Below are 17,852 nucleotides of genomic sequence, written 5' to 3'. Positions count from 1 at the left end.
CTCATTATACTGTACTGTTTTTTAGCTCTGCTATTCTGTGTTTAATCACTCAACATTCCACATGCTAATATATCCACTCCCAAATATTTAAAACACTCCACTTTTTCCAATAAGTCTTTATTCAAGTTAACATATTTTCATCAATTTCATTCATTTAAATCCACTCTCACCTTTTTTCTAGTACATACTTGTCCATTCTCTCCTAATATTTGTAATTCTCTCCCCAAAAAATGAGCTGACAGCAATAAAAAAATTTCCATTCACATATGTTCACAGCTGTTGGGTCTGACTTTAATCGCAGGAGATGGAAGGTAATTGAATTATTGAATTACAAATTTAAAATTATGGTATGTACTGCATGAGGCACTGTCATCTGATCATCAGAATTTTATCAACATAGTTTGTATTCAAATTTGGTAAGCCAGATGGCAAAGTGTAAAAAATAAAAGGAAAAATTTTAACCCCTTCTCACTGATTGCTGCAATTAAGATGATTTTATTCAGCTCAGGGAAATGTTTAAAGAGCGTGGACAGATAATAATCTTATGCACCTGTTCTAGATGAGGAATACAGTGTCATGTTAAGTGGCTCTATTTAAGAAAAATTGCAAAAAAAAAAAAAAAAAAAAAATGTGGTTCTGCTCAGGGGCACCAGAAATATGAAGCACTACAAATACAATATAAATATATTATCAATGCACATTTTACATACATGATTATTGTTAATACAAACCCAAGAAAGTGAGTGTGTCCGAGAGCAGCATTGCTGGGCCAAGGTGGTCCAACAGCTGGGAGGATTCAAACCTGCCTTCAGCTACATATTTATGTAATATCTGAAAGAAGAATACTAAATTTTCAAAGACTAATCTCTTCTTCAGCAAAATCCCAATCTATTCATCATCACTATTTTATGACCATTTGTCCCACACTTGTGTGGGCTAGTAGTGATTATACAATGGTGCCTCTTCATGCTAAACAGTCTCTTGCAGCCTCTCTCATCAGGTTCTTGAGGTCAATTCTCACAACTCCCCATGTCATTCTTGGCCTATCCTTAGCTCTCCTCCCATTCACATACAAACTCATGTATTTGTTGAACATTGGAAATCTATTTCATTGACACATTCCAGGGATATCCCTAATGCTGAGGTTTTCAAACCTTGTTAAGGGCATATGATTACCTGTACAAACAGCACACTTAAAGTCAGCAACATCCTGCAGTCTGCCATTTACACCACTTCACTTCTTATTGACCCACCTTCCACACTCACTACACATTACTGAATTATTGTACTGCCGACACCCTTCTTACAGACAACACATGGCCATTTTCTACTACTACAAGTCCTTCACCCACACCACTAACCACTGCCTACTGTACTACTCACATAGTGCCTTGTCAAATGCTTTTCTAAATCTACAATAAAAAGTTCTGTACAACTGTCAATTTTAATCTGGTAGCTTGATCTAGGGATTGTAAGGTATCTGTCGGCTTTTCCTAAAGAAAAATGCTTATAATACACGTGTTCCTGCTTTTATTAAAAACTTTAACTGAATGAACAAATGGAAAAGGCAAAAAATGCTCCATGTTACTGGTTGGTAATGGGGTATATTGAAATCAACACAAAAAATGCTTCATGCTACTGGTTGGTAATGGGGTACAGTCAGTTCTGTTACAATGTGATAGTTGTGTTCTTGTAAAACCTCGCATTGTAGAAATTCGCGCAATAGAAATAACAGGGCTTATGGAGAAAATAGGGTTAGGTGCAGATTACTCGAAATCGAAAAAAAATTAGTAGTTAGTCTAACACAAAGGATAGCAGTCTAAATTAATGTTACAATCATATGTAATAATGAAATCATACAGTAAATGTAACACTTTACCTTGAAAAAACATGAATATAACTTGATGGGGGGAGAAGGGTGATTTTGAGGCTGATAACATCAAGCTTCTCTTTAAGTGTTATAACCTTTCTTTTGTGATCACCACCAGGAATGCGATCACCAGAACGCTTCTTGGAGATATTCTTCTTTTTCATGTTCACAGTTAATACCACAAAATTGGAGAAATGGTAAGCAAAAATCACTGAAGACATTTCAAAACAACCCACATGTTTCAACTGATCGTGTGATGGAAACAGAGAGCACTGGTGTAAAATGCTGTTAGTCCGCACTGCGAAACATTATTTTTATTTATTTTTTTCATACAGTATTTATGGGAACAGCTAAATTTGCAAAAAAAAGTACGAAATTTATAGAGTCCCTATCAAATAACACTTCACAAACAAAACACATGAATCAATTGAACATGTGATGTCGAACGTGAACTGTAAACACTGCATAACCCCGCGCCAAGCGACAGTACACTTAAAACGTTTGAGTGGAATCGCCTTACAGCCAACACGCGTTCACGTTTTACAAATATCGCTCTTCTATTCATCAATCGCGTTATAGCCAATTCGCGTTGACAAAACACGCATTGTAGCAGAAATGACTGTACATTGAAATGTCAGCATTGAGTATAAAAATTAGTTAACACAACAGATAATACTGTACTTCTGGGGGCTCATTAAGAAATTACTATTTTATTTAAAGTTAGCAATAAGGGTAATGTTTGATTACCTCAGGGAGTGTGACCCTACCTTGCCAACTAAGTGGGCATTTGCAAGTACTGTACAGTATTACACATATTACATAGTTCCCACTCCACAAAAGTGGGTTGGCAACAGCAAGGGCACCTAGCCATAAAACTAGCCTGATGGCCACAGACACACCATGCCACAGGGTAATTGTGGGATATTACTGCAAAATGGTGATGAAGAAGCACTTGGGCTACTAGCAAGTCATTTCCAATCAGATACATTGGGCAACTCATAACTTTAGAGAGAGAATGAGTCCAGTATAGCTATTTGCAATTTATTTTAACAAATGTAATGCAGTAAACATAATATATCATACAGACCTGGTGAGCAAGATGGGAAGTGAAGGCAGCATCTCGTGACCGTACTCCCCACCAGATGGCAGAACCTAAACGGCCTTGAGATAATGCACGACGACCCATAATACGACACACACCGACAACTATATAAAAATGTAAAAATAATGATCAGTGTTGCAGTATCATTGGGTTAGTTAAGTTACATTTCACTAATTTTTATTTATTTTTTTAAGATGGTTTATACATGTTTCACCAAAAATTAAAACCATGAATAGAACATGGCAGTGAATATTTTAATTCTAAATAAAAAGCCAGTTGACTTAGAAAACTAGAAATACTTACCCGGTATTATCTACAGATCAGGGCCGTTAGGACAGTGCGTGTGTGTACAGTATGTGTGCATGCATCCGTGAGTGTGTACAGGCCCTTTTTGAAGTTGCCCTGATCTTAAATTGGCTGGAGGCAAGTCTTCATGCTTTAAAATCCACAGGAGGATCTTTCTGCCAAGTATAAAGTGACTGGAATTGATTTCAGGACACAGTATTGTCATGTTGGCTTTTTTGACAATCTCATGAGTCACAAATACTTTGCCTAATATCCAAGAAGCTGCCACAGTAGTGCAACACCTTAAACTTGTGAATTTGTGACCACGCCTTTTTTTCATATTTAGCTACAGGGTGCGTACCCAGAAATTTTAAGTAGAACCTGTTGACAAAGTTGGTGAATTAAGGAATCAAGCAAATCTGACTTTGCATTTGAAATGGTCAAAATTAAATTACCACACAGTATTGTTTTCAGTCTAACCAAATCTGTGAACACAATTTGCCTGAATGACTGTTTCTATTTCGATATTGGGGAGCAGTTGCCTCCCTGCCCATATGCCTATGCCCACTAACCTTACATGTCCATTGGTCCTTGGTGAGGAGTGGGTTCTAACCCCCTGAACCCTCCCCTTTTTAAGAGGAAAGGTACAGTAATTAAAAATTAAATGAAGCTAATCAATTAATTGTGGAACTTCTAATTGTTAGCCCATATTTCAAAATTTAAGTACAGTACACCCGGATAATTCGCGGTCCTCAATTATAATTAATGGTTTATTGAAAGAGCATGGCAACCAGAAGGCTGAAAATATACAGTTACATAATTGGGGAATGGGTCACTTGATTGACAAATAAAGTAAGTGATACAAATATGATATACTGTATAATAACTAAGTGGGGTACAGTACAGGGCATTTCAACGTAGTGACAGTGCAAAAAGGTAAAATTGGCTGGGAGTGAATTCATACACTGATTGATTACGAGTTGTTGATAATTCTTATAATGGTTGGGACCGGGCTGTTCTTATAGCATGTGTTTGTTTGTTTGAGTGTGTGTAAAAGAAATAATTGTCCTAAGGGCAAACACATAAAAGATAATATACATTTCTTTGTACACAAATAAAAATGTAACCCCCCCCCCGGTCATCACATGTTATTCGCGGATTTGGCGATTCGCGGCCATTTTCAGAACCTAACCCACAAATTTGAAGGGCCTACTGTACTTTACTTAATTAACTTAACAGTTAATCAGTAAAAAGTTTAGATAATTTAATCAACTCAACACTGATTTACTGTAAACTTTACATTATTTAGTAACTGATTTGTTGTTTCTAAGTAATAACAAATACTGTGAGTTCTATAGGGAATTTCCACTTCATAGCTATGCACCACTAAACTATCAAAATCACAAAATTACATCCCATTGATAAGTATTATAACTTTTGAATATCAAGCAAGACATGATTCTTGAGGATCAAAGATATAACAACAATGGCTGACTTGTATCTTGCAAGTTATATAAAATTGGTTGCAACTCACTTATGCTGTCAAAGTTTCTGTCACTGGCCATCTGTATGATCTTGTGTACACAAGAGTCATCAGTGAGGGGAAGCCTCTGCAGTACCATTTGGGACATGGCAATACCTGAGGCCCCACAATGGTCCAGGTACAAAATGCCAACTTGCCACAAGCTGGAGTGACTCACCAGAACACTTGCATAATCCAACAAAAGAGATTCACGCAGTTCTGGTAAGAACCTGGATTCAAATATGGAGAAAAAAAATAGAAATTACTGTAAATAAGATGATCATAAATCTTTTGTTTTTCAACTGGTTTCCAAATACAGTATGAATCATTTTTTTTAAGCTGCAGAGTAAAAACTTTATATAAAGAAGAGTTTTTTGTCATGAATTAAGTATTGTACATGATGAAATATTATAAGTACAGTAATAAAAGCATAAAATGAAACTTACTTTTGACCTGTTTTCTGTCCCATGGTATGACACAATAAGTCAGTGACGTGGGCAGTAAACCAAGTGTTGTCAAGGACCTGCTGACACTCTTTGATCACCTAAAACATATTTGAATATATATGTTAAGATAGGTCAGAGCATTTCAATTTGTGTAAAATAAGACAGTTCCAGTCCCCGTAAAACTGAAATCAAGAGTATAGTATAAAGCTATGACATGTATTGTACCAATATAAAAATCACAACAGGTAAACAACATTACCTGATGAGTATCAGCCTCCATAGCAGCAAGCAACACATTATCCAATGGTGTTGTTCTCTGTTCTCCACCTATGGATGTAATAGCATCCTGCGCAGCATTGTGCAAGCGGAAGAGCTTGACTGTTGGGCAGGTAAACAACAAAGTGGATACCATCAAATGATACCATGTGTCCATCAAGTCAATCAGGCTGTTAATAGTTTGCTGGTTTCCACAAAGTATCTGAAACAATGGAAAACATGGCTTTGGCAAATGAGTTTTATTTACAAAAGTAAGTTTTGACTGTCTAAATGAATCAACACAATGAACAATTTATGTTATGTAGCATTTCTTGAAGAAATAGAAGACCTAGCTCTTTCTTTACAAAATTTCAGCTGCACTATTTATACAGTACATAGGTTATAGCTCATTAGAGTGAGCAAAACATGGTCCAGATGAACTAGTACTCTATTACCAAGGAGAAAAAAGGTGTTTTCAAAATAAATTACCTCTTTACTGTGATCAATTATGTTAGAACCATCAAAACTTAAACCATAGCCGAGGGCACACAAGGTAACATTGTCTAGTTGTTTAGAGGAGAGATTCACTACACAGTTGTGATTGGCATCCTTAGTCCAATAACTATTTCTAATAAGGAGTGCCAATTTGTGGTCTATCTGAACTTGAAGATCAGAACACTCACATCTTACTTCAACGTCCCCCCCACTGCCATACATGTATGGTGTAATCAAGACCCACAAGCCTAATAACCCAGCAAGACCCATCATTAGTGCAGTTGTCAATCTCTTATAAATTATCTAAATGGTTAGTTTCTTTACTAAATCCCCTAGTTGGCAACATTTCTAACTCTAATATCAAGAATAATATGGATTTGGTTGATAAACTCAATAACTTACATATTAATTATGATTTTAAACTGGTCAGTTTTGATGTAACATCACTCTTTACAAAGATCCCAGTTGATGATTTACTAGAGTTCCTCATAGATTCCCTGGATAATATTTCATTGCCCGTCTCGAAAGACGACTTCATCGAACTCATCAAACTATGTATTAAGGATTGTAAATTTGAATTCAATGGAGATTATGCTAAAAAATTTGGTATGGCAATGAGTAATCCACTCTCTCCTGTATTAAGCAACCTATATATGGAATTCTTTGAAAAGAAACTATTAAGTAATATTTTACCACCTTCAACAGTCTGGTTTAGATATGTAGATGATGTATTATGTCTCTGGCCAAGTACGGTAATGAGGACCTAAAAGCTTTCCTGCCACAACTTAACAACTTAGCCCCCTCGATCAAATTCACTGTGGAATTAGAGCATGACTGTAAATTGCCATTTCTAGACTGTCTGATACACAGAATAGGTAACACCTTTAAGTTCAGTATTTATAGAAAACCTACTAATGTGTGTTCATACATTCATTACTATTCTGCCCATCATAATAGAGTCAAACAGTCAGTATTTTCAACAATGTTTTTACGTGCTTTGAGAATTTGCAGCCCGGAATTCATTGATGAGGAATATAAATATATCTATAATATTGGCTCAAACCTTAAATACCCTAGATCTTTCATAGACAAATGCCTGAACATTACTAAGAAATCTTTTTATAGAACTGATCCCAAGCCCACCCATGACCATAAGAATCTCTTTGTATTACCATTTCACAAAAATTTCTCTCAAATTCCTTTACATCTAAAAACCTGGAACGTCAATGTGGCATTTAAAAACTCATGCACTGTTAAACAAATGTTAATCAAGAACTCCACCCAACAACACAATTGGTTGCATTTATAAAGTTCCTTGCAAGGAATGTAATATGTTTTACTTAGGCCAGACAGGTAAAGATCTTGTAACTAGACTAAAACAACATAAATATAGTGTTAGGACAGGCCAGGAATCCAATGCTCTGTTTGTTCATCTGAGGGATAATAAGCATTGCATTGACTGGGATAATGCCTCCTCAATATTACCTTGTAATTCAATTGACAGTAGGAACATTATAGAATCTAGTCTCATTAAACATACCGAAGCAGTCAACATGAATTTGAGTAATGGCATGTACAAACTGGACAATTTTGTAATTAAGAAGATTTGTAACCAGGTGAGAAGGTTGGGTCACCTTACCCTCTGACCTGACTACCGACCGTTGCGGTGCTTTTTAAAGATTAGTAGGGTCATTACCTAATACCTGACCATTGTGGACCTGGTCTCACCCTCCTCTGTATATATACACCTTGTTTTGTACTTCTCCTTAGTCTGTACTCACCCCTGAAGATGTGAATTACACGAAAGCGCTTGGGAACTTCGTGTTTTCTTCTTTCCTTGTGGTTATCAGCTATATACCTGGATATACAGTGATATATATATATATATATATATATATATATATATATATATATATATATATATATATATATATATATATATATATATATATATATATATATATCTATATATATTTTTTTTTAAGAGCTTACCTTACAAACAGTTTGTAATTGGTGACACGTAGTAAAGTGTCCTTCTTGCAAGCGGCGCTCACACTCACTCTGCCAATGCTGCCAGCGAACTGTAAACTCTGCCACTGAAACTCCACCATACACCTGTACAACACAAATTATTAAGACATGTCTTAAAATTCAAAATTAAGATAGAAGTTGAAATTGTTTCATTACTATCAAAAGAGGTATTTTTATGTACAGTATGTGGTCAGGCAGTAACCCCAAGCATACTTAAGGGAGCTAAGGGTTTGATTGCCTTGTTCTGAATCCAACTTTGGGGCATAGCTTTTTAGTTATGCATTACACTTCAACACTGTACTGTATTCTCTCTATACAGTGTTATCTCCAATAGCCGGAACAATTGGTGCAGAGAACTTCCGGGAATGAGAGATTTCCGGGTAACGAGACGACTCTCTCAAAGTTGGAAAAAATCCCTCATCCCCGGAAATTTCCGGATAACAGAAAAATGTTTTCAGAAGTTTCAGAAATAGCCCATTATATCATCTCTCGAACCTGGAAAAAATCCCTCATCCTCAGAATTTTCCAGGTAACGAAAAAAAATTATCGGAATTTCCAGAAAATGCGCCTGATTTTTATCTCTCAAACCCGGAAAAAATCCCCTATCCCTGGAATTTTCTGAAAATTTCCAGGTACGGTACTGGAAAAATTTTCTCTGAATTTTTACGGAAAATGTACCCCACGGAAAATCGTTCCCAAAGCCGAAATTTTCCAGAAAATTACGGCTTTGGGAAAGATTTTCCGAGAAAATTTCAATTCCGGCTATCGGTGAGTTCCGGGTTTGAGGGATTCCGGCTAACGGAGATATTAGTTGTATTATGAAACGGTGTTTTGTAATTCTGGTAATTCTTGAAGAAAGGTCTAACCACGAATTAAAAATTTCATGCCAAGGTTTGCTTCAAGCAATGAATGTAAGCTTGATGGCATAAATGCATCCTTTCCTAGCTTTTCACAGGGTTTTTGGAAAGAAAAGGTTGTGCAGAGCATATCCATGCAAATTGTATGCAGTTTTACATAGTTTAGTAAACAGGTGAAAAATATTTCAGGCCCCACCTCAACCTAATGCTTTCACTCTTAACTTAAATTCAAGCATAAATTCCAGCTTTGGTCTGTGCAGGACATATGTGAATGCAAAGTATGTGAAATAGTACACAAGCAAATGTACGAATGAATGAGACCCCTTCATTCTGTAAACATATATGGGTACTGGAGATAAAACAGATGGGCATCATACATCTGAATCTTACTCTTAGGATCTCCCAATAAATCTTACAATGCACAGTGCTACAAGCTGACCTTACAAATTTGTGTCACAGAAAAACAGATTTCTTTAACACTTAATGTACTCAACTCTATTTAAATGATGTGGCTTAGAAAGAAAGAAAAAGTAATATAAAACTTTAAAATAAGAAAAATGAAGAGCATGGGTGTGTATATGTAGGAAGTGAATGTATGTAGAGGCAGTGGGTTACTGGGTTAAAACTAAGTGGCCGCGCTTCCTCCTGAAGTGACGTCATGGTATACACAGGGCCAGTGTGGCAGCCACACAACTCTGAGTCAGCTGGTTGATTAACTGAATTGTGCCGCATCACCCAGAGGATGGTTTGAATGTGGAAGGAGCTATTTTTTGTACAGTCCCGGTCAAAAGTCCTGTGCCGGGCAGTTTTGGCTAACCTGGTTATGTGGCAACGTCGGAGACACGCACGCATGAACACACATGATGGAACTACCAGGCCCATAATTTAAGCATCGCTCTGTGGTTTAAAGGGCGTGTATCATGCCTAGATTGCCGTGTTGCCAACAATGTCAGGAACAAACCAATGGATACCGTTAATAATTATTTCAACCTAAATTGAATGGTAAGAACCAATGTATTTGCAAGCACAGACGAAACGCCTCTCCACACACACCGCGCTACACCATCTGCTAGGCACCTTGATCATGTGAGCAATCCATTCTATGGTGTACCTATATGCACATTCTCTTTTAACTGCACCATATATCGATGATAAGAGTTGTCTTATGTGAGTCATGAGCACAGGTATAAAAATGCTATATAGATAATTAATTTCAAGTCATAGCAGAGAGGGTCCCTGATAGGAGATAGGGTTGGTGATGGTTCCAGACAGCAGGGTGGCAGGAGTAAGGTGCGCAAGTGAATTTTTCCTCTTGTTCCTACTTATCATCAGTGTCACATTTCATTGACAATCTTACTACCAACTTTAGTATAATCAGTTGCCACATTTGAGGTAGTAACTTTACATATTGCAGGGTACTATGATAATTTGAAAGAAAACAGAAAACACAAAGTGGACACACACACTACTACTACTTACAACTTTGCTGTCACTCTGAATCGAGTATGATCATCATCCAAATGATACAAGTTGTTCGGGATGTCACCTTCGTTGGTGACCTCTGAGGTGACTAGAGAGACTGATACAAGACCGGCAGGGTCGTCCACAGATGTTACACATGTGGAGGGTTACATCTAGTGTGGGAGGGGCGGCAGCAGCGTCTTTCCGGTGCCAACGCTTGTCTGCCTCGGTGTGCAGTCAGGCTAAATCGAAAGTATTGACACCTTGTGTGGTGCACCTCCATGCATTACGGTGTGGAGTAATCATCTCCCAGGTGAGGGGGTCGATTTTCAGTTGCCAGCCAGCGTTGGCAGTCTACTGTCATCCATGAGGGTAACATGGCCAGTCCAACATAGTTGTTCATGGGTAATGGTAGCCTTGATGCTCCTACAGTTGGTGTCAGCGAGAATATTGGCATTTGTTCTCTTGTCTTCCCAGCGAACTCAGAGGATGGAACGTAGACTATGGTGGTGAAAGTTTTCAAGTGCCTTGAGGTGCCTCTGTATGTGACCCATGTCTCGCTGCCATATAGCAAGGTGGGGAAGACCACTGCTCAATATACGTGCAACTTTGTAGATATCTTCAGCTCCCTTCAGCTGAAGACACAGGTGCGGAGTCTGCCAAGGCATGAGATGCACATCTGATCTCATGTTGAATCTCTTCATCAATGTCTGCACTGGTGGACAGGTGAGAGCCGAGATACTGAAAGTGGGTAACATTAGAGGGTAGTACCATTAAGCTGGATGGATGGTGGAGGTGTGGCTGAACCAGGGGCAGGCTGAGAGAGAATCTGAGTCTTTCGTACATTCACCTCAAGGCCGTAGTGTGCATAAGCATCTCGTAGGTGTTCAGGATCTCCTATAGGTCGAGTTCAGTGTGAACAACAAGGGTGATGTCGTCTGCATACTGAAGTTCAGTAATGGAAGCTGAGGACACCTTTGTTCCTGCCTGGAATCATCTTATGTTGAAGAGACCATTCATCCGGTAATGGATGTCCACCCCACTGGCTAAACTGGCACGAGTAAGGAAGGCAGCCAAGAAAATGGAAAAAGAGAGTTGGTGCCAGTACACATCCTTGTTTTACCCCCGTTTGGATGGGGAAGAACTCAGACTGGGTGCCACTGTGTAGGACATTGCTGTTCATGATATCATGAAGTTGCTTCACAATGGCAATGAATTTTGGTGGGCAGCCAAAGCAGCCATGTACAGGTCATGACACTGTTCTCTGCACTTTTCTTGTATCTGGCGGGCAGCAAAGATCATGTCAGTGGTACCACGTGATGATCTAATGACACATTGAGATTCTGGGAGAAAGTTTTCTGCCCCAGGAAGAAATCTGTTTAGGAGAACTCAGGAGACAATCTTGCCAGCTACGGACAGCAGCAAGATCCCGCCGTAGTTGCCACAGTCTGACCGGTCTCCCTTGTTCGTTCTTATAAATATTGACGATGGAGGCGTCTTTAAGAGCGTGAGGATTTTCTCCTTTTCCCATATATTCTCTAGGAGAGAGTGGAGACAGCTAGTAAGCAGAGGTCCTCCTGCTTTATACGCCACAGCTGGGATTCCATCAAGCCTTGAGGCATTTTTTTTTTTTTTCATCTGTGTGAATGGCAGTAGCTACCTCATCCAGGGATGGAGGATAGCTGAGATGGGTCAGCTCTGGATGCTGAGGGACCTGCTGGGTAGTCAGGACATCCACATTAGTGTTTCAGTTGAGCAGCGAATGGTGGTGCTCTTTCCAGGGCTGAAGGAGGCCTTCTTCATCTTAATTACTGTAGGGAGTTAACATCGGATGAGCGGAGGGGGGCTGCACCATGAGTGATTGGCCCATAAAATGTTTTAGTGGAATTGAAAAATTAGCGCATCTTGTGTTGATCTGCAAATTTTTGCATTTCATATGACTTAGTTTTAAACTAGTCGTTCTTTAGTTTGCGAAATTCGCGCTGAGCCACCACTTTCTTCTTGCGGAAGGTGTCAGCTTTGGTCCGAGACTGAGGGTTGTTCTGGCAGTCAGTTAAGGGAAGCGCCCGGCTTAGATTGATGAAAAAAAAAAATTTCACGAGCAAAGGTGTTGCCTATGGCCGTATGTGGAAGGAGTTTTATGGCAATATTTGTAATATTTATGCAATGACGTATGGTTTCCCCCCGCCCCCAGCCTTCCTACGTCCCCTTGGGTAGACATATGAATGATCGTGGTAAAATATTTTCCCCCAAAAATATGAAATAAATAGCACAAAAAAAACTTTAGAAATTAATTTCAGTCAACTCTCTTCCTCTCTGGCAAGGATAGGGAGGTAGAAACACACGTCATCAGTTGGTCCTGGACCTTGTCAAGTAGAGGTGTGAACTCTGCTGCACCGAACATCTTACCTCACTTGTATTGCTGTACCATGCTTCTCTCCTCGAATATCAGGATGGCATGTGATTCAAAACATAAAAGACAACTAAAGGAAGCACGTGCCAAGAGCATTGCTAAAACCAAGGGGATAAAAAAAGAAAATGTTCGCTAAAACTAACGACAGTAACAACCGTCTCAGGGGACACCTGAGGCAGCCCAGCCCCAGCCTTCCATCCACCCCCTCTACCTCACATAAAGAATATAACTGGAGTTTAGTTGGAGATGTAAAAAAACAAACAAGATATTACAAGTAAAATTGGCTCAGAATGAGCACTTACACAGGGGAGAAAGGGTGAGAAGCTTTATTGGCCTGTATCTCAAGATGAACTTTTTAACACTCAAATTGACAATTCTCTGCCAGTTTTTGACCGATTTCAATGAAACAAACACTCAGCACAGGAAGAACCTTTCTTCAACATAAGTACAGATTCCATTTTTTTTCAATCTTGTAAGATTTATTTTTGGTTGAATATTTAATCTTGATATTTTGAAAAAAAAATTCAACCAAACTTGAAATATAAAATACGTGTTATTGTATTTTATGATATGCTATGTATCAATTTTATTGTTTATAACAACAATAAATATGACAGCTCATCCTCATTGCGCGCAGTATTCAAACTTACGATTGTAGCTGATTTTGGAGGACTCTTTATTATTATTATTTAATTTTGGTGCTGGTTAGTTGAATCTGCCGGTTGCCCGGATACCAGAGCAAGGGCTCTGAACTTGCTGTAAACCAAATCACAAACCTTGTATCATTTAACCTGCATACATATACAGTACAGTACACTGTATGTGTGTGAACCAGTCATATGCAGGTCCAATTTTTCAAAGACCTGACAAATTATGATATGTTGCATGCACTTTAAGTGTATATGCATTATTTTGTAAGCATTTCTGTAAATTTTTTAATTTGTTAAAAGCTCAACTGGACTGAAAGCAGAGCTGGATTAAAGGGGGGCCCAGGGGGCACTTGCCCCAGGCCCCCCCTACTCAAAGGGACTCTCTGGTGTAGAACAAGAAAGAAAAGTTCATATTATTTCATTTGAACACTATGAGATAGCATTAACAGACAGGACCACAATCAAAAGTGCCCCGGGCCCACCAAGACCTTAATCTGCCCCTGACTGTAAATCATGTCCAGTATTCATATTATTTCATAATGTTAGCATTTATGGCATAAGGATCCACTACTGAATTACTTTGTAAAATATATCTATCTATTTTTTGAATTTTTCGGGTACTTAATCATATGCCCATTTTTTTAAGGAAGAGGGCAAATGCAAGTGTGGCAACAAGTTTTATTTCATTAATTGACATGTTCTTAAGGATAAGCCACTGAGAAACAAAAGTTAGCAGTTTTTAAAGTAGGTTACAAATGCTTACTAACTAGTACTCAGCAATCAAATTAGTATATTATTGGGTGCATTTGTCAATGTTGAAACAACCCTTTAGTGGGATAGTTAGGATCTTACCATCCTGACATCCTAAGAATCAGAAAATCAGCACCTGCTTGGTCACTGCATCACAGGAGAGAAAAAAAAGAGGAATGTCTGTATACCTGATAGACTGGCATCTTCCGCAGGAGTTCATCCATTGAGAGAAAAGGGTCAGTGTCAGCATTGGAGTGATTTGATAGCATCTGGCGAGCACCCTCCATACGTCCCTGAAGTACTGCTCCATACACCTGAAATGACAAATAATAACGCAGAAAATTTTTCCATCAAAGAATGACTTACAGTAGTAGAATGGAATGGGTTCCTTGAATGTTAGCACATACCTATCACATCTCTTCAATCTCCAAGCACAACAGAGCTGCAACAAGCAGAGATGCAACAAACTTGTTTATATGTACAGTATGTACAGAGGGGCCATTCACCGAGTTCTCTGTACTGTATATACTGTACACACCTATAATGTACTTAAAATGTATACTGCATATTATAATCATCATTTCAAAGTACTGTATTGCTCTCAATTGTTGTAGGCTGTGTCAAACATAGGTTGGATGCTCATATGAGCAATAGGGGTTGGGTGTAAACGGGACTGCCCAGTATGGGCCAATAGGCCCGCTGCAGTTTCCTCCATTCTTATGTTGTTCTTATGCTAATTATGGATGCAAAGGGAAATTCAACTACTGTATGTCAAAATGAAGTGCCCACACAGGGTCAGGTGCAGATACAGTGTGTGCAGATTGTAAAGGTTGTTCTGTGTATTTGAGACATGAATATAAGAGTCTGGAGAGGGTAAATAAAATAAAATATTTTTTTTAATTAAGTTAAGAATGAAGTACTGCACTGTACACATAAAATGTACCCAAAAATTTACTTACAGCCTCCCAGTATGCAGGATGCAGGTGTGGGTGATCAGATTCCATTGCTTCATTCTTCTTCTCAATACACTGCGTAAAGTGCACACGTATCCACATAACGAGCTGTCCCAATACCAGTCCACCTATTCAATTAAATGATATATGCTGATCATTAATCCTCCCTTGAAAAACTAAGCCATTTCATACAAAATTCTAAGCATTAGGATAATGAATGATATTTTACATAAAACAAAGTTTGGGGTAAATCTCAAGTTATGATTTTTTTTTTTTTTTTTTATTATCTTTAGAAATCTAAACTCATCAAGCTGTAATAAGGTTGTTGTTTTTATTGCATTAGTCCAATTCAACTTCCACCAGTTACTGTCTCTGTGTTGTGTCAGGGATGGGCAGGAAATTCTTAAGTGGTATGTAGTGTTTGGAGTCAAGTTGCAGTCCGGTAAGAGAGGATTTTGGGTGAGGATTCTGCAATAGTGATTTTGGGAGGGATGGTGGCTGCAACATAATATATAGAGACAATTTTGTTTCTGTAAACAGAGTGGATTCAGATAGACAGAGTTTTGTGCCAGAGACTTCCAAATGGGATGCTGTTGAATTTTACAGATGAGAGGGGTTCTTATTTAGTGATGGACATGTTTGAGTCTTTGTGCTCAAGAGAGTTAGGGTAACAGTAAGCTGCTGTTCCATTTGTATCGCTCTGGAGGAAGGAAGTTGAACATGTAGTTACAAGGGTGGTTCTTTTGTTGGGCTAATGCCACAAATTAGGTACAGTCAGCCAAAGATGCACCGACCCCACCCTGGATCTCGTGCTCGTAATTTTACCTGGCAATACTTGGTAAAGTAAGGCTGTATGTAAAGGTTATTGTGATTGGTGGATCTACTTTTGGCTGTATCACTGTCAGGATAAATATTAAACAATCCAAAGGTAGAATTATTATAATAATAAACTATTCATTGTTATTTAAGGTCATAAGAAGTTTCCAAATGTTCTTATATTTGCATAAATAATGAAGAAAATTTGATCTGAGAATCTTGTTTCAGTCCTCGTTCCTCGTTGTAGTTGAGTTGCCAATTCATTAATATAATTTCTTCATTATTTAAGCAAATATACAAACATTTGGAATCTTCTTATGACCTTAAATAACAATGAATAGTTTATTATTATAATAATTCTACCTTTGGATTGTTTAATATTTATCCTGACAGTGATACAGCCAAAAGTAGATCCACCAATCACAATAACCTTTACATACAGCCTTACTTTACCAAGTATTGCCAGGTAAAATTACGAGCACGAGATCAAGGGTGGGGTCGGTGCATCTTTGGCTGACTGTACCTCTCATGTCAGGGTATTCCGGTATGGGCAATATCTTTGGTTAATATTTGTGGAGCTTACCATAATTTTGAGTGTTCTTTTATTTTTACTTTTTGCTATTGAATTTGATGTAGCTGGGGCCCAGCTGCAACTGGGAATATTTATTAAGGTTTGAATAAACTGTTTATATTCTGTAATGAATGTTTCCTTTTGAGGACCAAAGTGGTTAGTGAGAACTTCGTGTGTGCTGAGTTTACACATGGGTTTTGTATTTGTATGGAGGGGGTGAAAGTAACCATTTGTGTGGCGGGTGTAAGTAACTTGTAGGTCCAGCATGATGCCAAAAATTTGTGGGTGCCTACTGGGGGTTGAAGAATGAAAAATACTTTTTCCATATGCAAACACTTTGGTTATGTAGTCAGGAAGGGGAAAATGTTTTAATAGCTAGTGGGCTGAAATACTTTTAAAAAAATGCTGAAGAAGTTGTCTGAGCCAGTTCTTGAGTTTGTGATGGCAGATACAGACACGATTTGACTTACTCTTACTCATTTTAATTGAGAAGTACGGTATACAGGAGGTCCCCGGGTTACAAATGTCCGACTTACGAACGTCCGCCGATACGAATGAGGTCCCATAAGGTCAATTATTTTAAGAATCTAACATAGGTACAACTGGTTCCTAATGTTAACGTACAAGAAATAGTTTGCGTGGCATGTCAGCGAGGTGGAATGGTGGGTGGGAAGTAATGCGTCTCCCAGCCTTGAGGGAGCATCAGTACGCCTTACCCTCACCTGAGTAATGTGTGTGATCAAGTGAAAACCATTGTTCTTTGCTTATTAACTCTCCTTTCGGCCCTCATCATGGCTCCCAAATGCAAACGTGATGCAAGTGATAGTAGTGCATCCAAGAAAAGGAAAGCAATTACAATGGAAGTGAATGTTGATGTAATTAAATGTTCTGGAAAAGGCAAAACACCCTCGGTCATCGATAAAGCATTGAGCTTCAGTTGGTCAACAATCAGAACAATTTTGAAAGAAAAACACAAAACGCTTGAACATGTAATGGGATCTAAATAAATGCACTCAACTGTGATAACAAAACAAAGTGGAAAGATTGTTAGTGATATGGGTAGAAGATCAAAATCATCGGCATTTGCCTCTAAGTCAAGCCTTGGTTCTGGAACGAGTGAGAAGCTTGTATGCTGGCTTGAAGGCTGAACATGGTGGCGAAAGTGATGGGGAAGATTTTGTTGCTAGTATGGGCTGGTTTAATCGGTTCAAAGTAAGGGCAAATTTACATAACATTAAAGTGCGAGGTGATTCTAGATGTATAAAAGGACTTAGGCTATGATATAGTGCACATAGGGTATGTTCCGACTTACATACATTTCTGACTTCAGAATGTCCTCAGGAAAGGAACTCGTTTGTAACCCGGGGACCTCCTG

The 17,852-nt window shown here is 38.4% G+C and overlaps 1 protein-coding gene across 3 annotated transcripts in view; it reads right to left on the bottom strand.

The window, feature by feature from the left end:
• The window catches only part of LOC121867584 (nuclear pore complex protein Nup85-like), a 60,059-nt gene that overhangs the window by 27,290 nt on the left and 14,917 nt on the right, over positions 1-17,852 (bottom strand). For all 3 annotated transcript variants that reach the window (XR_006089186.1, XM_042367603.1, XM_042367602.1), the window contains exons 5-12: positions 15,097-15,218; positions 14,326-14,451; positions 7,968-8,090; positions 5,485-5,703; positions 5,226-5,323; positions 4,792-5,009; positions 2,958-3,076; positions 732-831 (exon numbers count right to left, since the gene is read on the bottom strand). Coding sequence is in view for 2 of the 3 variants with exons in the window: in XM_042367603.1 (XP_042223537.1) it covers positions 732-831; positions 2,958-3,076; positions 4,792-5,009; positions 5,226-5,323; positions 5,485-5,703; positions 7,968-8,090; positions 14,326-14,451; positions 15,097-15,218 (1,125 nt within the window). In the remaining variant the exon portion in view is untranslated. The remainder of the gene's footprint in view (positions 1-731; positions 832-2,957; positions 3,077-4,791; positions 5,010-5,225; positions 5,324-5,484; positions 5,704-7,967; positions 8,091-14,325; positions 14,452-15,096; positions 15,219-17,852) is intronic.

This window comes from Homarus americanus, unplaced genomic scaffold (assembly GCF_018991925.1).
Source record: "Homarus americanus isolate GMGI-L3 unplaced genomic scaffold, GMGI_Hamer_2.0 scaffold27457, whole genome shotgun sequence".
NCBI lineage: Eukaryota > Metazoa > Arthropoda > Malacostraca > Decapoda > Nephropidae > Homarus > Homarus americanus.
Note: the sequence above shows the minus strand (reverse complement) of the source record. Positions and strands in the feature narration are given on the sequence as shown.